This window comes from Schistocerca americana, chromosome 3, assembly GCF_021461395.2.
Source record: "Schistocerca americana isolate TAMUIC-IGC-003095 chromosome 3, iqSchAmer2.1, whole genome shotgun sequence".
NCBI classification, from domain to species: domain Eukaryota; kingdom Metazoa; phylum Arthropoda; class Insecta; order Orthoptera; family Acrididae; genus Schistocerca; species Schistocerca americana.
Window position 1 is genome coordinate 513,699,616 of NC_060121.1, and position 20,334 is coordinate 513,719,949.

Sequence of the window (20,334 nt, forward strand, 5' to 3'; positions counted from 1 at the left end):
AGAGGTTTTACCCGTTTCTTATGTGGCTGATGTATCTGTGCATACGTGCCGGACATTAGATTTATGGTGGTCAAGTGGAGGGCTGATTGCCCTTTGTAATAAAAAAAAACTTAGTGAAGGAATCAACGATCAGCGTGCGCCCCGACTAACGCAACGAACAATACCGAACAAAATGAAAAAAAAATGGTTAGAGTTGATGCTTCGTAAGATGAAAGTGTATGAGGCGACGGGTCGACTCCCACTCAGACCTCAATTTTTGTACTACAAGTGTAAATTATGTGATAGTCAAAAAAATTTGCACCTACACTATTTTTTCTTGCTACATTAGCAGCGACTGACCGCTACGCAGGTGAAGTACCGAATGGGGCCTGCTCTGTCTGCAGCTCGAAACGTTGAGCTGCAAAGTAGCTCCGGATACCTGACCAGATTGCATGTAGACGGGATTTTGCAAATCACAAAAGGCATACACTTTCAGGAAAACTCTAAGCGTTCGTTCATTTACTTGTCGACAGTTGTAAATATGTTTGTTCTATTAATTAAATTTGATTAAAAATAGTAAGTAGTCGAATAACAAGGAATTCGCTTAAACTTCATGCAAATACACGTGTTTGTTTTTAATTGAATTATCTCTGAAGTGTTGTGTAAATTAAATAATATGGTCAGTGATGAAAAAATATATAAATTAAACATTACGTTTGAGCGGGAGTAGCCGGCCGCGGTGGTCTAGCGGTTCTGGCGCTGCAGTCCGGAACCGCGGGACTGCTACGGTCGCAGGTTCGAATCCTGCCTCGGGCATGGGTGTGTGTGATGTCCTTAGGTTAGTTAGGTTTAAGTAGTTCTAAGTTCTAGGGGACTTATGACCTAAGATGTTGAGTCCCATAGTGCTCAGAGCCATTTGAGCGGGAGTCGAACTGTCGCCTCATACACATTCGTCTTAAGAAGCTCGAACGTCAACCTTTTTTTTTAAATTTCTTTTTTGGCAATTTGTTAGTTATTGGTCGTGGCGGACGTCACATGACATCCGTTGATGTTTTTTTGTACTTTCACTCAGTTTGTTACGACAGAGGCCAAGCAGCTCTCTGACCGTACACGCTGAGCTACCGTGCCGGCATCCCAACGTCGTAGGCTCCCCTTGCGGGTCGCTAACAGTTCGTCGGGACTGTAGATATTGACAGTGTTGCGAATGGTGGTGACTGTGGTTACTGTTACGTGTTGATAATACAGTGAAACACACTTCATATGTCATACTTGACACATCCGTAACAGAGATTCTAGTGATTTAAGAAATAATTCAACGTGACAAGATAGTTCCAGTAGTCATGACACCAAAGTCATCTTTCTAAACTTTTGTTTATTCTTATATTTCTGTCACCACTCAACTTGATATAAGATAGTACAGCATTCCTGACACAAGAAGAAGAACTCCTCCTGCCTGAGATTACTATATTCTAGTGTCTACAAGACTGTCACCAAATAGTTAACACTATTTAATATATATGCACAACATTTTACAAAGTACGTCATAATACATTTGAGAATATCCGAAGCAACTTCAAAATTTTAATCTATATTACAATGTTGCCCGTATTGTGTTCTACAATAGATGAGACCTCTTCATGCGAATTCTTCATGTGTTCAGTATAGTTTGATGGGGCCTGTTATTATTATTTTTTTAATCTGTCGCCATTATTTGTTTTGTCAAACACGTGTATGGCGCGTAGTTACCGTCTTCCCTGTAAGAGAACTTGCGGATACGGTGTCCGGGTATTACACGACCAGGACGAATTTCTGGTATCTAATCAGGTGTTTATACCTTTCCCCGAAAGATGTGCTGGATAGGATCATTTTTTAATTTGATTAATTAACTAGCTGAAAAACCCGGCATTGCCTGGGTATTCATTTTGCCAATTTTCTGTTGGAAACGAAAAGAAAAAAATGAATTGTGTTTGTAGTGTAATATCGAAAAAGATTCAGTTCCATGTATTTCTGTAAGCATTTTCGAAAGCATGAAACTATGCAGAATTTGCAAATGTATAAGTACAATATCCATTTTTTTTTTTTTGTAAACGTCTCTATGGAAACGTCTCGTTATAGCTGCACCGAAGGCTGTTGTTTTTACCTACAGCCGTTCGCGCTTCGCAGTTAAAAGCTGTCAAATAGCTGTCAGGTGTCAGGGATTTCCTTAAATTCACTCGACTATAAGAGTGTCTTAGTAGTAAAGAATAAATCTATTAAAACATAAGGCATGATGCGGCATTTTTCCACGTATCTCAGTCTTTATCACGCCATATCTCTTGAACTGCGTCATACAGTGATATATTTGTGGATGTACATTCAGCAGTATTTGTGGATACTGTCTATAAAATGTGCTGCGAATAGAGTTAGTAGCAAAGAAGTAATAAAATTAAACGTCATGCACATTTATGACGTCAGATCTCGTGAACTATGATACGTAGGTGGTTCTTACCCCCAAAGCTATTATTGCTTGATAGCGCACACACACGTTCATCTTTATAATATTTATGGATATCCAAACAGTATAAATTAAAAGTGTCATAAAGTTTATGTACTTCTTCTTGACATCAGAACATTACAAAAAATTCCTATGATCATGGATTCGGAAATCCTTCATTTGGAATGTATGGAGGGATTTATTATTGGTGGCACAAAATGATACGTTTACCAAACAGATTTATAATTATAAAAATTTTTCGAAGTGACCTCTTCCTCTTTCCATGCATCCTATGTGTTCTGGCGTAACCACAAGCGCCGGAACGAAGAGGAAGAACGCAAGACCAGATAAGGCGGTGAGGAAACGTCAGCCCATAGCCCGCTGACAAGGAACGTTCCGCGCCAGCAGCGACCTCTGCAAGAAGTGAATATTAACGCCGCTCATGCCAGCCTCGGCCGGACATTAGTTGACAGCATTAGCACGGTCTAGCAGAGAGTGCTACGATATCAGATTGTAGAGATCCATATCCATTCCAATGCTTGAACACTGCGTATAGCAAGGACTCGGATTTATGTTGCATGTCGCCCATCGCTTGCAACACCTTTGTACATTCAAGTTAAATATTGTCAACCTGCTTTATTGAAATAAAACTACTAATGTTATGTGCTTGAATTGCTGTACAGCATTCTAAGACCGCAGCATCACTTAGGCACCCTATACGAGAGGAGTGGGCAACACCCAACACCATGAGCCTGCGTTTCCTATGTTGGCGTACTTTCTGGATGGTCAAATCCATTGTGGATACCCTTCCTCGAGCATCGACGTTGGGTAGGGGAGTTGAATACACTATGCATGTTACATCTCGCAAAAGAAACAGAATCCATTGGATCTCTGGTATCCCCACCAGAGTCATGCATGGCGGGCGAGTAACTGCTATTGGTCGAGAATCGATGTGATCCACGACTCCACCGTAAGCGGCGTGGTCGTCCCCTGCATTGGCCAGTGCCTCTGGAGTAGTAGCTTCTCTGGTTCGACCGCGCGGATTCCGAAGTCAGTTACGTGCTAGTTGTACGCCGGATTCTTCTTTACTCGGCCTAAGATCGCTTGCTTTCGTCTTGTGGATACTTCTCGCTGCCACGTTCATATAGTTCTGTGTTTGTCCTTCACCGCACCGCCACGCATAGTGGCACTCCGCGCTAATCCCGAGCATTTCGTGGACACTATTATCTCGCTACGCGTCATAAAACAGGATTCAAATGTGACAATCGGACAGGCCATGCAATGGATCCACCTGTTGGGAGACTGGTGATCAAATGGTTCAAATGGCTCTTAGCACTGTGGGACTTAACATCTGAGGTCCCCTAGACTTAGAACTACCTAAACCTAATTAACCTAAGGACATCACACACATCCATGCCCGAGGCAGGATTCGAACCTGCGACCGTAGCAGCAGCGCGGTTCTGGACTGAAGTGCCTACAACTGCTCGGTCACAGCGGCCGGCAAACTGGTGATCGAGATACTGCCGAACCACCCGTATTAAGCGAGATGGAGCACTATCGTGCATAAAAAAAACATGCATTGGATGACATCTAGAGGCACATCGTAAAGTAAATGTAGCAACTGATGTCTGAGAAACATTCGTCCCAGTCCCAGTAAGATATTGTGGAAAAAAGTAGGGACCACACAAACGGTCATGATTTATTCCACCCCACACTTTCAAGATGAACGTCTGGTGATATCTGTCTTGTTGTAGTTCCTGAGAGTTTTCGTAATCCAGGAGACGATTGTTATCGTAATCTAAGAGTCCTTCAAGTGAGAAACCAGCCTCTTCAGTGAAAAGATACTTTCACAGAATTGCAGAAACGCTGCATACTGCCGTAATAAGCGTTGACCGACATTTACACTAGGCTTGAAAGCCTGCTTCATTAAATTACTCCATCTGTTGAAGGGCATACAGACATAAAAAAGTTTCGCACGGAATGTTCCAGATCGTCATGCGTGAAATGTCTTCCCGTATCGTATTGTTCTTGTACTAGTTGATGCAGCTACGTCCGCCGTACGAAGAACTCGTTCTTCATGCTTAGGCGTTCGTACATCGCGTGGGCTCCCACCATCTGGAACTCTCTTCTGAAATGACCTGTCTCTCGCAATCCTTGGTGAAGTAGTAAGTGCAAAGTTTGTTGCACAAGGTGACTGCCTCCCACGGTAACGTCCTGCACGCTGCGTCCGCACTCCCAGCTGCTGGAGAGTACATGTAGTGTGTCATTCCAGACACTGAATAAATCGTTGAGATGTATTGTGATAGAAGTGTTTAAGACGGGACAAAAGGCAATCAAACAAAACAAATGCCATGACAAACTGTAAACAAGAAAATGAATAAAAATGTACATTTGAGTTATTTCACAAAATCAAGAGTCACTGCAGCGAATTGCTTTCATATACTCGTACCGAAGGATTTTTGGACCCATGTTCATATGAACATCTTGTAGTGTTTTGAAGTCTAGAATGAATCTCTAAAGCGTGTCACATGTTTTCATACACACTTTATTTTGTTAGAGCTCTGGAGTTTCCTGGCAGCAATTTGAAATTAGCTATCTACTGTGTGGCAATTATTGAACGATATGAAAAAAACGTCAATTAGTTACAAACGACGGCGTGCATACACTTTATTCAATGTGTAAATGTCACTACAGATATTACGATTTAGGTTATGACATGTTCCATATGCCTGCCATCATTGGCGATGATGTGGCGCAGACAAAGCGAAATTCTGCATGAGCCGCTGAAGTTTCGGAACATCGATGCTGTGTATGACTTCCTGAATGTGTGTTTTCAGCTCAGCAATGGTTTTGGAGTTATTGCTGTACACCTTGTCTTTAATATGGCCTCACAAAAAGTCGCATGTGTCCGGAGAATATGGCGGCCAATCGAAGCCCATGTCAGTAGCCTCTGGATATGTCAGAGCCAGAATGCGGTCCCCAAAGTGCTCCGCCAGGACATCAAACACTCTCCTGCTTCGATGGGGTCGAGCGCCGTCTTGCATGAACCGCAACTTGTCGAAATCAGGGGCATCTTGGATAACGAAGATGAAATCATCTACCAAACCATCACATTCCGTTCCTTAGTCGCTGTACCATCAAGGAATGTCGAACGGATTATTCCGTGACTGGACACTGCACACCACACAGTCATCCGTTGAGGGTGGAGAGACTTCTCGGTCGCGAAATGCGCGTTCTCAGTTCCTCAAATGCGCCAATTTTGCTTATTGACGAACCCATCCAAATGAAAGTGGGCTTCATCGCTAAACCAAACCATATTCACAACTAAGTCCTGTTCGTCAGTTCTGTGGTCATTAGTGTTAGCGAGCCGGCCGTTGTGGCCGAGCGGTTCTAGGCGCTTCAGTCTGGAACCGCGCGACCACTACGGTCGCAGGTTCGAATCCTGCCCGGGCATGGATGTGTGTGATGTCCTTAGGTTAGTTAGGTTTAAGTAGTTCTAAGTTCTAGGGGACTGATGACCTCAGATGTTAAGTCCCATAGTGCTCAGAGCCATTTGAACCATTTTTGAAGTGTTAGCGAAGCACAGCCGCTGTTCCATGACCCTGAGGCTTAGTGGCTGATGGGTTTGAATTTTGTATGGGAAGGGATGCAGGTCTTCAACAACAATTTGTCGAAGTTCCGCCAAGTTGTATCCCACCTGTTATGCAGCTCATCTGATGGATTTCCTGGGGCTGGTTTGAAACACAGCGCGTGTCTTCTCGAAGTTTTCAGGCGTTTTCACCCTTCTTGGACGACCGACATTGCCAACACTGTCATCACGAACACTACCCGTTCTCTCAAACTTGCGAATCAAAATTGTTGATTGTTAGCACACTTGGACAGGTTGTCTTCAGCTTGAACTCGGTAGCAGTTTTCCTTTGAGTAGCAGATGGGCTGTTACTGCTCGCATAGTAGGCCCACATAAGCGCTGTACGCTCAGGCACGCTGTACTGTGACATTTTGACGTCCAAATGGCCAACAATAAGAAGACGCTTACGCATGCGCATGCTAATTCCCATCATGACCCGCGGCCAACCATACAGTCTGGCGCCCTAGCGCAACCGTTAAGAAGTTATGACGATTTTATTTCATATAGTTTAATAATTGTCACCTTGTATTTACAATTAGATGGTCAGAATATCACTTACTTCAGTTTTTCTATTTTTTTCTCTTCTTTGCTTCTTCTTTAGGCGCTAGATACAAACAGCATAGGTTTCCGTTTGGTAATGTCACAGTTATACATTCCAGTACGGATAACGTTTACTGTTGCTAACTGACCTCACTTGATCTAAGGGTCACCGAGAGCTCATGGGAGCTCTAAAGAGTGGGAGCGCCCGCATCTCGTGGTCGTGCGGTAGCGTTCTCGCTTCCCACGCCCGGGTTCCCGGGTTCGATTCCCGGCGGGGTCAGGGATTTTCTCTACCTCGTGATGGCTGGGTGTTGTGTGCTGTCCTTAGGTTAGTTAGGTTTAAGTAGTTCTAAGTTCTAGGGGACTGATGACCATAGATATTTAGTCCCATAGTGCTCAGAGCCATTTGAACCATTTGAAGAGTGGGAGTGGAGTACGGTGTTGTAAGTAGTTTGGTAATTTAATGTGATGATATTTGATTATGATGATGATGTTCGCCCCTGGTAGGTGAGTGGTCAGCGCGGCGGAATGTCATGCCTAACGGCCCGGGTCCGATTCCCGGCTGGCTCGAAGATATCCTCCGCTCAGGGACTGGGTGTTGTGTTGTCCTTATCATCATCATTTCATCCCCATCGACACGTAAGTTGCCGAAGTGGCGTCAAATCGAAAGACTTTCACCAGGCGAACGGTCTACCCGACGGGAGGCCCTAGCCACACGGCATTTCCATAATAATAATAATAATAATAATAATAATAATAATAATAATACATTCAGTTTAAAAAGACGGATCTGTTCCATACCAGTAAACCCTAACCCAGATTATTTAAACAATCGCACATCCATCTATAAAACGTCATATTTCCTGTACTATATGTCGTTCAATGACTTAATTTTGCAGGTGCATTCAGTGGGTTATGTGGATAATGTCTTCAAAATGTGTTGCGGATACAATTAGTAGTAAGGAACCAATGACTTAAAACTTCGTGGCTGACGCTGCAGTTTTACTGCATGAACAACGAAACTTTCTTCCTTTCTTCATTTTGTGGAGGGTGTCAGCAAGAAAAATATTCATGAAGGTTGGAAATTATGTGTAAAGTTTGTTGCAAGTCGCTAAGTTATCTCGTTCTCAAATACTGGGTAAATAAAATGCGGATACTTCGCTGCCTCAAGACAAGATACGCAGTTGTTGGCTTTAATACCTGTCTTATTGTGCTAAACTTTTAACATAAGATATGGAAATGGTAATGCCATGTGGCTAGGGCATCCTATCTGGTAGATCGTTCGCCTGGTGCAAGTCTTTCGAGTTGACGCCACGTCGGCGACTTGCGTGTCCATGGGGATGAGATGATGATAATTAGGACGACACAACACAGAGTCCCTGAGCGGAGAAAATCTCCGACCCAGCCGGGAAACGAACCCGGGCCGTTATGTATGACATTCCGTCGCGCTGACCACTCAGCTACCAGGGGCGTACAAACTTAATATTATAGCTCTTAATTAGCAGACTATAACTGCATTTTAAATTTGGCCAAGAACTGTGTGGAACATTGAAAATAAAATTTTTGCTGTCTCTGGAAGCCATTGCATAGGCAGCCTACTACTAGGATTTTGTCTTGTGTTGGTGGTATAGTAATACAGCTAAACATAAATGTTGGTTATATGTTGTTTTACTCTCTTTGAATTGATTTTCAGACTATTTTCATTCTTATACTCATGTGCTCATGCTAGTTTCATCACTTGAATAATTCCCTTGCCATCAGTTCTTGCCTTGCCCCTTACACTACCCTCGCCGTGTGGTGCTCTGCCCAGTAGCTCTAGCCTAGCGGGTTTGTGCCGCTGTACAAAGTGTTTCCCTTAACCGAAGCCTTGCAGATCGACGACCTGGTGTCGCGGCAGAAGCTGCCCGTGGTGGTGGGCGGCACGCACTACTACATAGAGTCGCTGCTCTGGAAGGTGCTGGTCACCGGTGGCTCGCCGGACGAGGCCACCAAGAGGCGCCACGCAGACGACGCCGCAGCGTCCGACAGTGAGTCGCCTCTCTTTCGCCTTCTGACCACTCACACGTTTAACGCAGCGGTCTAGAGCTAACGTTTGGGAGTAGTCTCTCCTTATGCCGCCGTGTACTTAATTATTATTGTTATTATTATTATTGTTATTATTATTATTATTATTATTACTGTTGTCGTTATTAGAGGAAAGTGCCCAAAACAGGACCCAATTTTGTTTTTCTTATTAAAAAAGAAAATACTGATAGATTATGTTTTAAAAGCGTGTAATATTTTCTTTATAGTATTGTGCTTCATTTACATTTTACTCTTAGAAAATATCATTAAAAGCAATTACCAAAAACATTACTTTTAAGAACCTTACACTTCTCGAGTATGAGAAATAGTTGCCAAAATAGGCCACATTCTAAAAATAAGCTAATAACACTAAAAAAATTAGAAAAAGGTATTACATAAAATAAAAAATAATCCAGTTTCAAAGTAGGTATAATATAACGTGTTCCAGAAGGTTACAAAAAAAAGTCTCGGTGCGTTCTTTACTGAATCCAAGAGCTCTGCTGCAGGATATTCCCGTGCATTTCCTTTCTGACAATTTAGTTTCGTGACATTTAAGAAAAGACCTACCTACTTTTCACTAGCGATTGCGACCTTGAAGGGGTGTTCATTGTTCTTTCTCTCTGCCAACTGGACGGCTATTTTTTCACAAATCATTACGAGTAAACCCAAAGAAAGATGTGGTGTCTGTTCTTTCGGACATGTCCGAAAGAACAGACACCACAGCCATATAAGTATATAGTTCTGGCAACACCGGCCATGACCTACTTCTTATGTGCGGATGCACACATATTCCCCGAACCCTTACGGGACTTGGTAAGAATGTCTTCCAAGAGTAATCAGTGTGTTGCGGTGGGACACTACGAATGTAGTGTGTGGACATATAACGTGTCAATGTGGGCCTCGCGGGAGGCGTGCGCGAGTTAGTCCCTGCAGTCCCGCTATCTTATGTGCCCTCGGTGGCTCAGATGGATAGAGTGTCTGCCATGTAAGCAGGAGATCCCGGGTTCGAGCCCCGGTCGTGACACACATTTTCACCTGTCCTCGTTGATATATATCAACACCCGGCAACAGATGAAGGTATTAATGTAATTCTAATTTCGTTCTAGACGGCTGCAGGTAATTCGGACATGTTCGTAAGAACAGGCACCACATCCATATAAGTATAACATTAAACCAGTACTTCTGCAAGATCTTTACCCAAAATCGTACGTCTGTCTATTTTGTTTCTTCTGCTTCCTCTGTTGTACCGAACTTCAGTTTGGATAGCATCTTACGTGTTGTTTTCGGAACATTAAACTGTTTATTGGCCTTCTTCCAGTCATCTTCTTTTTCTGAACTTCACCAATAGCTTTAGTAACTTTAGAAGAACTCCACTTTCTTTGATCAACCTTTCCCATTACCATCTTGGAATCTGCAATAGAATTTCAACAGGATAAGAATATATACTAATAGACAGATTTTAAACATAAAAAAGTAAAGGGTCTGGTTTAAGCAACTGAAAGGGATCCAGTTTACGTGACTGTCATCTGTATTACATCAGCCCAATATATTTTTAACCAAATGTAAGTGGAATAATTTTATCATAAACGTCAACCATAAACCTTAGTATTAAAGAACACATTTATGTTGGCTTACCTGCCAATATGTAGGAGAAACAATGAAAAAATAGCACAATGTAAAAACTTTTTCATTGTTAAAACAAGTAAAAGCGAACTTACAAGTAACAACTGAAGAAGGCAACCTGTGCAATCCGCGATAGAGTGTACAATTATAGAAGACTAAACCACTATTTACATCTGGGTTGCACTAGAGTTCAGGAGAATACGGAGCCAATCAAGAACCAGGAGTCCGCCGTAGTCGGGAGGGAGGGGGGGAGGAGACCCGTTTTGGGCACTTTCTTTTATTATTACTCTGTTAATAATATTATTATTTTTTCGAAGTCCATTTCGTCTAACACCTTTCTCTTCTTGTCCATCAATCCGTTTTCTTGTCTATCTTCCCGTTTTCGAAGAACATGTGAATATTCCTTGTCAATTGGTTTTCCTTCATTCTCTGTCAATGTTCATAGAGTGTAACATGTCGTTTCCTGACCTCATCTGTTATTTTAGGACAGAATGAATATATTTACTCATTTGCTCTCGTAGCCCAAGTGCCTTCCTTGTTCTTGACTGGAATTACCTTAAAAAATTCGATCGTTCTCACCATTCATTATTAGGTTTTCAGCATGTCTGCTAGCAAGACGTTGTTGCTGTTCAAACAGTTTATCATTTCCTTTACTTTCCCAAGTTTGTAGTCAGTTGCTATTTATTATTACAAATTTATATTTCTTCTTAAATTTCAGTTTCAGATCACAAAGGTTTTCCAGCTCCCCCAATTATTGGTTCCGTGATGGTGGAGACACTACAGAATCCGAACTTTTTTTTACTTTTCTTTTATTTACTTATTTTTTTTAGCCGGCATTTGCGTGGGATATAGACGCTAACAAAATATCACCTGATTCCGGAACAGACGTATTTTGATTTCAATTTCTATCGTTTATGATAACCCTAAGAGCAGAGCTGCCTCTTTCGTTAGTGCCACCGTATCAGTGAACTATATTTCCGTCTTCACTGCCATTGAGATTTTCACCGTTACCCGTTTTTTTATTTTTTATGTGGCGGTGTTACTCCAATCTCCTCCTATCTGAGACGGACATGGGACCGACTGTGGCGGAGTTTATTATTACTGTTACTACTACTTTGATAAAAGAATCATATAGCGTTCATATTTAACGATTCAGTGTCATTAAAAACAGAACAATGAAAAAGTAACTTTAATGTACAAAGATGGGGGCATAACTAAAACATAAAAGGTCAAAAAAGTAATGGGTAAAATTTGAAAATATGGACCACAATTTATTTCATTATCTTTTTTTAATTCAACTTCATTCTCTAGGTGGAATTGGTTTTTTAAGCAAATCGCGTAACTTTAAGTCAGATCCAAAATTGCACATATGGGGTATTAGGGACCACAGAACACACAATCCCATTCTGTGAGAATTACATAAACATAAAAACACGCAACACAGGTACAAAAAATAGCCACTGAACGCCAAATACACGATGCAGCTAGGAACGTTGTTCAGTGAAAGCATCTAAACAAATTAGTAGACGAAATTTCTAAAACAACTTACAGAGAACATAGAATGAAGGTTTTGACGTCGGCAGGACATAGCTGCTGGTAAATCTTTCGGGATGGTAAGGTCGTGGTCCAAAAACCTCGTCTGTTCCTGACATTTCGTCCAGGACTGCGCTGGACATCTTCAGAGGCGCTCCTCCGCTGAGTCTTGCCGGCTTGCAGTTACAGAGAATACCTACGCACTGGGCCAAGTGAATATGCAGCAAAATGAGATAATCCATAAGGTGGTAATTATGAGCTCCAGACACTATGCCAACAGATATATCGCAAAGATACATTAGGCTAAGTAGTGTTCCATTATTGTTAGCGAAAGGTCAGTTTAGAATATTACACAAGTGTATGGTAGTATTTTAAACAGTGACGGTGTATTGTCACCTAAGGCCTGTACATAACCTTAGTTCTACCTACATTATGCGTAGCTTAAACCAATTACTCTACCGCCAACACATAGTGAAGTGTGGTGTCTGGAGGCCAACGACAAATGCCGAGATATTTATCCGCAGACATCAAGATGGCGGCACTATAGTGTATCCTATCTTCCGCCCCCCCCCCCCCCCTTTCTAAATTATCAAAAAATTTACTTATATTTCCGTTTCACGAAACAATTATTTTATTTTAAATAACTACAAGAGTAGTTCAACGAACAAGAAAATAGAAGTAAAAGAAATGACCCACCTCCACGTGGAGGATACGGGAATCAGTGCGTGGGTACGCAGGGATTGCCGGTAGCTAGCTTAGGCTCCTCACAAGCTCGGCTGGTAGACGCGGCCGCTAAAAAAAAAACGACACAGCATGAGAAAGTAGACGGTGGGTCTTTCTCCGAGCGGCAAGTGAAAAAAAGTGTTCAAGTAATGACCCATTCTAGGGTCATGAACTTTTCAGCCAAATATGAGGCGCAGTGGTAATGCGGTGAAGGGAGCCCCAGTTGGGAGTATATGGGAGGGAATTTCCAATTCCAGCATTTGCGTTACAACCAAGGAAAGATTCCCGAAAACCTTGGTCGGAACCGCGGTATTGGATCTTTCCTTCGAAAATTCGTCCCAGACGAAAAATCTGAAAGCCTAGTAGGCTTATGTGTATACAAAGTATAGTCGGTAATTTGCTGTAGATCTGCACACAGACAGTGACACGTCTGAAACTCCACGGTGCTTCAGAACGGTAACCGTTATTGTAGTTTCCCTTGACGTGGCAGCAGCTAGGTGCGCCGACAGTGGCGCGCCCAGTGCCAACACTGGAAACTGAAGTTCCACCACGTCGTCTTTCCAGACGTAAAGCGTCACGGAGGACGTATCCTTCCGTGGAGACTTCGAGGAGAACGAACAAATTGCACTCGTTATTGTGGCGCAGACCCATCGCCTGGCGTGATAATACTGGATCCTACTGGGAGGACACCTCTGATTCGCGTAGCAGGTAGTTTGCACAGCAGTCATTACATTTCGGACGAGGTAGGGCTGATGACTGCTCTGTGCTTGAAACATCCGTGCCGCTATCGTTCAAAAAGGTAACGGAGGACTGCATGTTGTCTGTGTTGCCCTTAGGTTACCAAGAGACAGGCACACCACCATCCACCAGCCACTACAATTGATGTACTCTGCTGTATAGCTGAATCAGCATGGACTGACGTACCCGTATCTGTCATCCAAGCTCACTCCCACTCGATGGCCAGCCGGCTTAGACCGAGCAAGGTAACGCAGTGGTTTATGACTGCTGACAAAACATTCGATAATTTTGTGCACAAGAAAACGACTGGACTTCATTGATTCAGAAGATTTCTAATCACTCCAAATCTCAAAAATGTTTAGAGCAGATTAATATTCCACAACTTCGCACTTTCTTATACCACAGTCGTGATGCAGGAGAACATAATAAAATAGTTTACTTGTATGTCTGAATGAAAAGACATTACTGACGATCCACAGATGTACGAAATAATTCGAAATCTATTCGATGAACTGCGAATTTTTTGACATCAGCCGTATAACCTATTAGTGTAGACCTGCTAGTGACAATGTAGTGGACTGCGGCATACGGCTGTTATATTTTTATCTGTTATTACTTATATGTTGTACTTTCATGTACTGACGTGTTTCATGAGCTTGGAGATTTGCTCCTCAATTTGATCTTACGGAACTTGACGTGTAAATAAATATATAAATAAATAAGAGTGTGTCGTAGGGAGATTTACGTCGTCCCATGGAGCGTGCACAGATAGCCGAAGTAGTTAAGGCGAACGCTCGCGATAAACGGGAAATACGGTTCAAAACCCGATCCGGACAAATTTTCATGTGTTACTAATAGATGAAAGCACATCGATACTTCGTACAGCTGATGTCAGAAAAATTCACCGTTAGCGAATAAATTTCGAAGTAATAAAATAGGTTCTCCCACGCTAACTGGCGTGAATAAGATTTTTAAACAGATCCACTTGAACATTGCTCTCCTCCTTACCGTTTCAGAGACGTTCAAAAGAAAATCATAATCTCTGTTCATTAAAAGTCTAAATAAGTTACTGTTAACCTCGTTTCGTCGTGCTGGGGAAACAGGCTATTGTCAGGCGTCATTCCTGTAAAATACCTGACTCTCGGAAAACGGATATTTGATCAAGCTTGCAAAATACGTAAAAGACTTAACACGTCGCACAGATGACAAAATGGTAGATATCGAAATAGATGACAGAGGGATACAAAAGCAATTAAAATCACTCAAAAGAGGAAAGGCCGCTGGACCTGATGGGATACCAGCTTGATTTTACACAGAGTACGCGAAGGAACTTGCCCCCCTTCTTGCAGCGGTGTACCGTAGGTCTCTAGAAGAGCGTAGCGTTCCAAAACATTGGAAAAGGGGTCAGGTCATCCCCGTTTTCAAGAAGGGACGTCGAACAGATGTGCAGAACTATAGACCTATATCTCTAACGTCAATCAGTTGTAGAATTTTGGAGCACGTATGACGTTCGGGCATAATGACTTTTCTGGAGACTAGAAATCTACTCTGTAGGAATCACCAAGGGTTTCGAAAAAGACTATCGTGTGGAACCCAGCTCGCGCTATTCTTCCACGGGACTCAGAGGACCATAGACACGGGTTCCAGGTAGATGCCGTGTTTCTTGACTTCCACAAGGCGTTTGATACAGTTCCCCACAGTCGTATAATGAATAAAGTAAGAGCATATGAACTATCAGACCAATTGTATGATTGGATTGAAGAATTCCTAGATAACAGAACGCAGCATGTCATTCTCAATAGGGAGAAGTCTTCCGAAGTAAGAGTGATTTCAGATGTGCTGCAGGGGAATGTCGTAGGACCGTTGCTATTCACAATATACACTCCTGGAAATTGAAATAAGAACACCGTGAATTCATTGTCCCAGGAAGGGGAAACTTTATTGACACATTCCTGGGGTCAGATACATCACATGATCACACTGACAGAACCACAGGCACATAGACACAGGCAACAGAGCATGCACAATGTCGGCACTAGTACAGTGTATATCCACCTTTCGCAGCAATGCAGGCTGCTATTCTCCCATGGAGACGATCGTAGAGATGCTGGATGTAGTCCTGCGGAACGGCTTGCCATGCCATTTCCACCTGGCGCCTCAGTTGGACCAGCGTTCGTGCTGGACGTGCAGACCGCGTGAGACGACGCTTCATCCAGTCCCAAACATGCTCAATGGGGGACAGATCCGGAGATCTTGCTGGCCAGGATAGTTGACTTACACCTTCTAGAGCACGTTGGGTGGCACGGGATACATGCGGACGTGCATTGTCCTGTTGGAACAGCAAGTTCCCTTGCCGGTCTAGGAATGGTAGAACGATGGGTTCGATGACGGTTTGGATGTACCGTGCACTATTCAGTGTCCCCTCGACGATCACCAGTGGTGTACGGCCAGTGTAGGAGATCGCTCCCCACACCATGATGCCGGGTGTTGGCCCTGTGTGCCTCGGTCGTATGCAGTCCTGATTGTGGCGCTCACCTGCACGGCGCCAAACACGCACACGACCATCATTGGCACCAAGGCAGAAGAGACTCTCATCGCTGAAGACGACACGTCTCCATTCGTCCCTCCATTCACGCCTGTCGCGACACCACTGGAGGCGGGCTGCACGATGTTGGGGCGTGAGCGGAAGACGGCCTAACGGTGTGCGGGACCGTAGCCCAGCTTCATGGAGACGGTTGCGAATGGTCCTCGCCGATACCCCAGGAGCAACAGTGTCCCTAATTTGCTGGGAAGTGGCGGTGCGGTCCCCTACGGCACTGCGTAGGATCCTACGGTCTTGGCGTGCATCCGTGCGTCGCTGCGGTCCGGTCCCAGGTCGACGGGCACGTGCACCTTCCGCCGACCACTGGCGACAACATCGATGTACTGTGGAGACCTCACGCCCCACGTGTTGAGCAATTCAGCGGTACGTCCACCCGGCCTCCCGCATGCCCACTATACGCCCTCGCTCAAAGTCCGTCAACTGCACATACGGTTCGCGTCCACGCTGTCGCGGCATGCTACCAGTGTTAAAGACTGCGATGGAGCTCCGTATGCCACGGCAAACTGGCTGACACTGACGGCGGCGGTGCACAAATGCTGCGCAGCTAGCGCCATTCGACGGCCAACACCGCGGTTCCTGGTGTGTCCGCTGTGCCGTGTGTGTGATCATTGCTTGTACAGCCCTCTCGCAGTGTCCGGAGCAAGTATGGTGGGTCTGACACACCGGTGTCAATGTGTTCTTTTTTCCATTTCCAGGAGTGTATATAAATGACCTTGTGGATAACATCGTAAGTTTACTGAGGCTTTTTGCGGATGATGCTGTTAGTATATCGAGAGGTTGTAACAATGGAAAATTGTACTGAAATGCAGAAGGATCTGCCACGTATTGACGCATGGTGCAGGGAATGGCAATTGAATCTAAATGTAGACAAGTGTAATGTGCTGCGAATACATAGAAAGAAAGATCCTTTATCATTTAGCTACAATATATCAAGTGAGCAACTGGAAGCAGTTAATTCCATAAATTATCTGGGAGTACGAATTTGGAGGGATTTATTATGGAGTGACCATATAAAATTAATCGTCGATAAAGCAGATGCCAGACTGAGATTCGTTGGAAGAATCCTAAGGAAATGCAATCCAAAAACGAAGGAAGTAGATTGCAGTACACTTGTTCGCCCACTGCTTGAATGCTGCTCACCGGTGTGGGATTCGTACCAGATAGGGTTGGTAGAAGAGATAGAGAAGATCCAACGGAGAGCAGCGCGCTTCGTTACAGGATCATTTGGTAATCGCGAAAGCGTTACGGAGATGATAGATAAACTCCAGTGGAAGACTCTGCGAGAGAGACGCTCAATAGCTCGGTACGGGCTTTTGTTGAAATTTCGAGAACATACCTTCACCGAAGAGGTAAGCTCCCTCCTGCGTATATCTTGCGAAGAGATCATGAGGATAAAATCAGAGAGATTAGAGCCCACACAGAGGCATACCGACAATCTTTCTTTCCACGAACAATACGAGACTGGAATAGAGGGGAGAACCGATAGAGGTACTCAAAGTACCCTCCCCCACACACCGTCAGGTGGCTTGCAGTGTGTGGATGTAGATGTAGATAGTGAAGAGCAGTTTCCGGAATTCAATTTTCATCTTCTGCAAGTTGTTTTGCATGCAAGCGACATGAATGCATGGCAGTTATTGTAGTCCGAGTCTGCTAGGGTCGCTTATCAGACTTCGTTTCTGCCATCAGGTATTTTCACAGCAACTACAAGTGTGAAATTGTGGTACAACAAGTCCTGCCAAGAGCCAAGACTTTGGTAAGACACTGAACTCGTATTCGGGAGGGCGGAGGATCGAATCCCTGTCTCACTATTCCGAATTCAGTTTTGCCTGGTTTCCCTAAATTGCTCAATATGAGTGACTCACCTGAAGGGGCACGGTCAATTTCGCATGCTTTCCTAATCTGAGCATATCCTCCGTTCTTAATGATCTCGTCGTCGACGGGACTTTAAACGCTAATATTCCTTCCTTCGCAGCCGAGTTGGAGCCATTATTGTCGCCAGAGGTGGCAGTTCTGTGTTCCCTATGGTTACAACTTGCGATCGCAGTCAGTATAGTTAATTTTTTCGTTGTTACTGCGTCGTCGCACTACGCCTTCCACAAAGGGGGAAAGTCAAACACTACGAACGATAAACTGTCAAAGCCTTAAACCGTGTCGTGCTTTGCATTCAGCGTGTCGCGTTTATGAACGTCTTGCACGAGAACCAGTGTGCACGACACTGAGAGTTGAGGCGGCCGTGCGTACGAGGAACTCAAGGCCGGTGCCGGTGATAAGCAGCTGACCGGCCGTGGCTCGCGTAAGTCTGGCTGTCTGTCTGTGAGATAGCAGGCGCGTCACTCTGATTCAGCTGAGCCATTAAAAATGACCACCGTCACGCGTTTCGTTACTCACGGCGAGGCGCGCCGCCACGACACCGCGCCCTGATTCACCCGCACAAAATAGTACTGACCCCGCTCCGACTGTTGGGTTGAACGTCGAGTACTGTACATACACTAAGCGTGTTGATATTTTTAAAATTATCGCGGATCTGGTGTACCAATATTTAAAAAAATGTCATTATCCGCCCTCGACATATATAAAAAAAAAATTATCGATGATCGCCAGATAAAATACACTACTGCCCATTAAAATTGCTTCACCATGAAGATGACGTGCTACAGACGCGAAATAAAACCGACAGGAAGAAGATGCTGTGATAAGCAATGATTAGCTTTTCAGAGCATTTACACAAGGTTGGCGCCGGTGGCGTCACCTACAACGTGCTGACGTGAGGAAAGTTTCCAACCTATTTCTCGTACACAAACAGCAGTTGACCGGCGTTGCCTGCTGAAACGTTGTTGTGATGCCACGTGTAAGGAGGGGAAATGCGTACCATCACGTTTCCGACTTTGATAAAGGTCGGATTGTAGCCTATCACGTTTGCGGTTTATCGCATCGCGACATTGCTGCTCGCGTTGGTCGAGATCCAATGACTGTTAGCAGAATATGGAGACGGTGGGTTCAGGAGGGTAATACGGAACGCCGTGCTTGGTCCCAACGGCCTCGCATCACTAGCAGTCGAGATGACAGGCATCTTATCCGCATGGCTGTAACGGATCGTGCAGCCACGTCTCGATCCCTGACTCAGCAGATGGGGACGTTTGCATGACAACAACCATCTGCACGAACAGTTCGACGACGTTACCAGCAGCACGGACTAACAGGAGCACCTGCGATGGTGTACTCGACGACGAACCTGGGTGCACGAATGGCAAAACGTCATTTTTTCGGATGAATCTAGGTTCTGTCTACAACATCATGATGGGCGCATCCGTGTTTGGCGACATCGCGGTGAACGCACATTGAAACAGTGGACGTTACATTTCAAATGTGTTACGACCCGTGGCTCTAACCTTCATTGGATCCCTGCGAAACCCTACATGTCAGTAGGATAATGCACGATCCCATGTTGCATGTCCTGTACGGGCCTTTGTGGATACAGAAAATGTTCGAGTGCTGCCCTTGCCAGCACATTCTCCAGATCTCTCACTAATTGAAAACGTCTGGTCAGTGGTGGCTGAGCAACTGGCTCTTCACAATACGCCAGTCACTACTTGTGATGAACTGTGGTGTCGTGTTGAAGCTGCTTGGGCAGCTGTACCTGTACACGCCATCCAAGCTCTGTTTGACTCAATGCCCAGGCGTATCAAGGCCGTTATTACGGCCAGAGGTGGTTGTTCTGGGTACTGAAAAAAAAAAAAAAAAAAAAAAAGTTGGCTCACATTCTAAATATACCACCAGTTTTAGAGCTGTATATTTAAGTATTGATTTATTAATAGATATTCTGTACATCAACAAGCTAGCAGCCTGCTTATCCCCCTTAGTGCAAGAACTGTAACGAAAACGATGCACGTTCATGCTGCTAAGTGGCGCAGTGAAAGGTGTCCAATGAGTCCGCGTTCGATTTCGTCACGTATAGGATTTGTCTGGAACACTTCAAGTCGACTTCGCTTTTGCTTCATTTCTGCAAACGCTAGCGAAGTAGTAGTCGTAGTGTCAAAATTGAGTGGTGAAGTTAAACGTTGCAGTTTCTGTTCTTAGCGCCGAGCTGCTTCAGCATTTCCCTCTCACGTCTCCGCGCACCGCAAAGAACAATCTTGTCTATATCTACATCTACATGATTACTCTGCAATTCACATTTAAGTGCTTGGCAGAGGGTTCATCGAACCACAATCATACTATCTCTCTACCATTCCACTCCCGAACAGCGCGCGGGAAAAACGAACACCTAAACCTTTCTGTTCGAGCTCTGATTTCTCTTATTTTATTTTGGTGATCATTCCTACCTATGTAGTTTGGGCTCAACCAAATATTTTCGCATTCGGAAGAGAAAGTTGGTGAATGAAATTTCGTAACTAGATCTCGCTGCGACGAAAAACGTCTTTGCTTCAATGA

General features: G+C 44.2%; 1 protein-coding gene across 1 annotated transcript in view; it reads left to right on the forward strand.

Annotated features, from left to right (window-relative positions):
• The window catches only part of LOC124606172 (tRNA dimethylallyltransferase-like), a 521,420-nt gene that overhangs the window by 489,597 nt on the left and 11,489 nt on the right, over window positions 1-20,334 (forward strand). Inside the window, exon 3 of the mRNA XM_047138138.1 lies at window positions 8,494-8,647. Within this exon, the coding sequence (XP_046994094.1) occupies window positions 8,494-8,647 (154 nt within the window). The remainder of the gene's footprint in view (window positions 1-8,493; window positions 8,648-20,334) is intronic.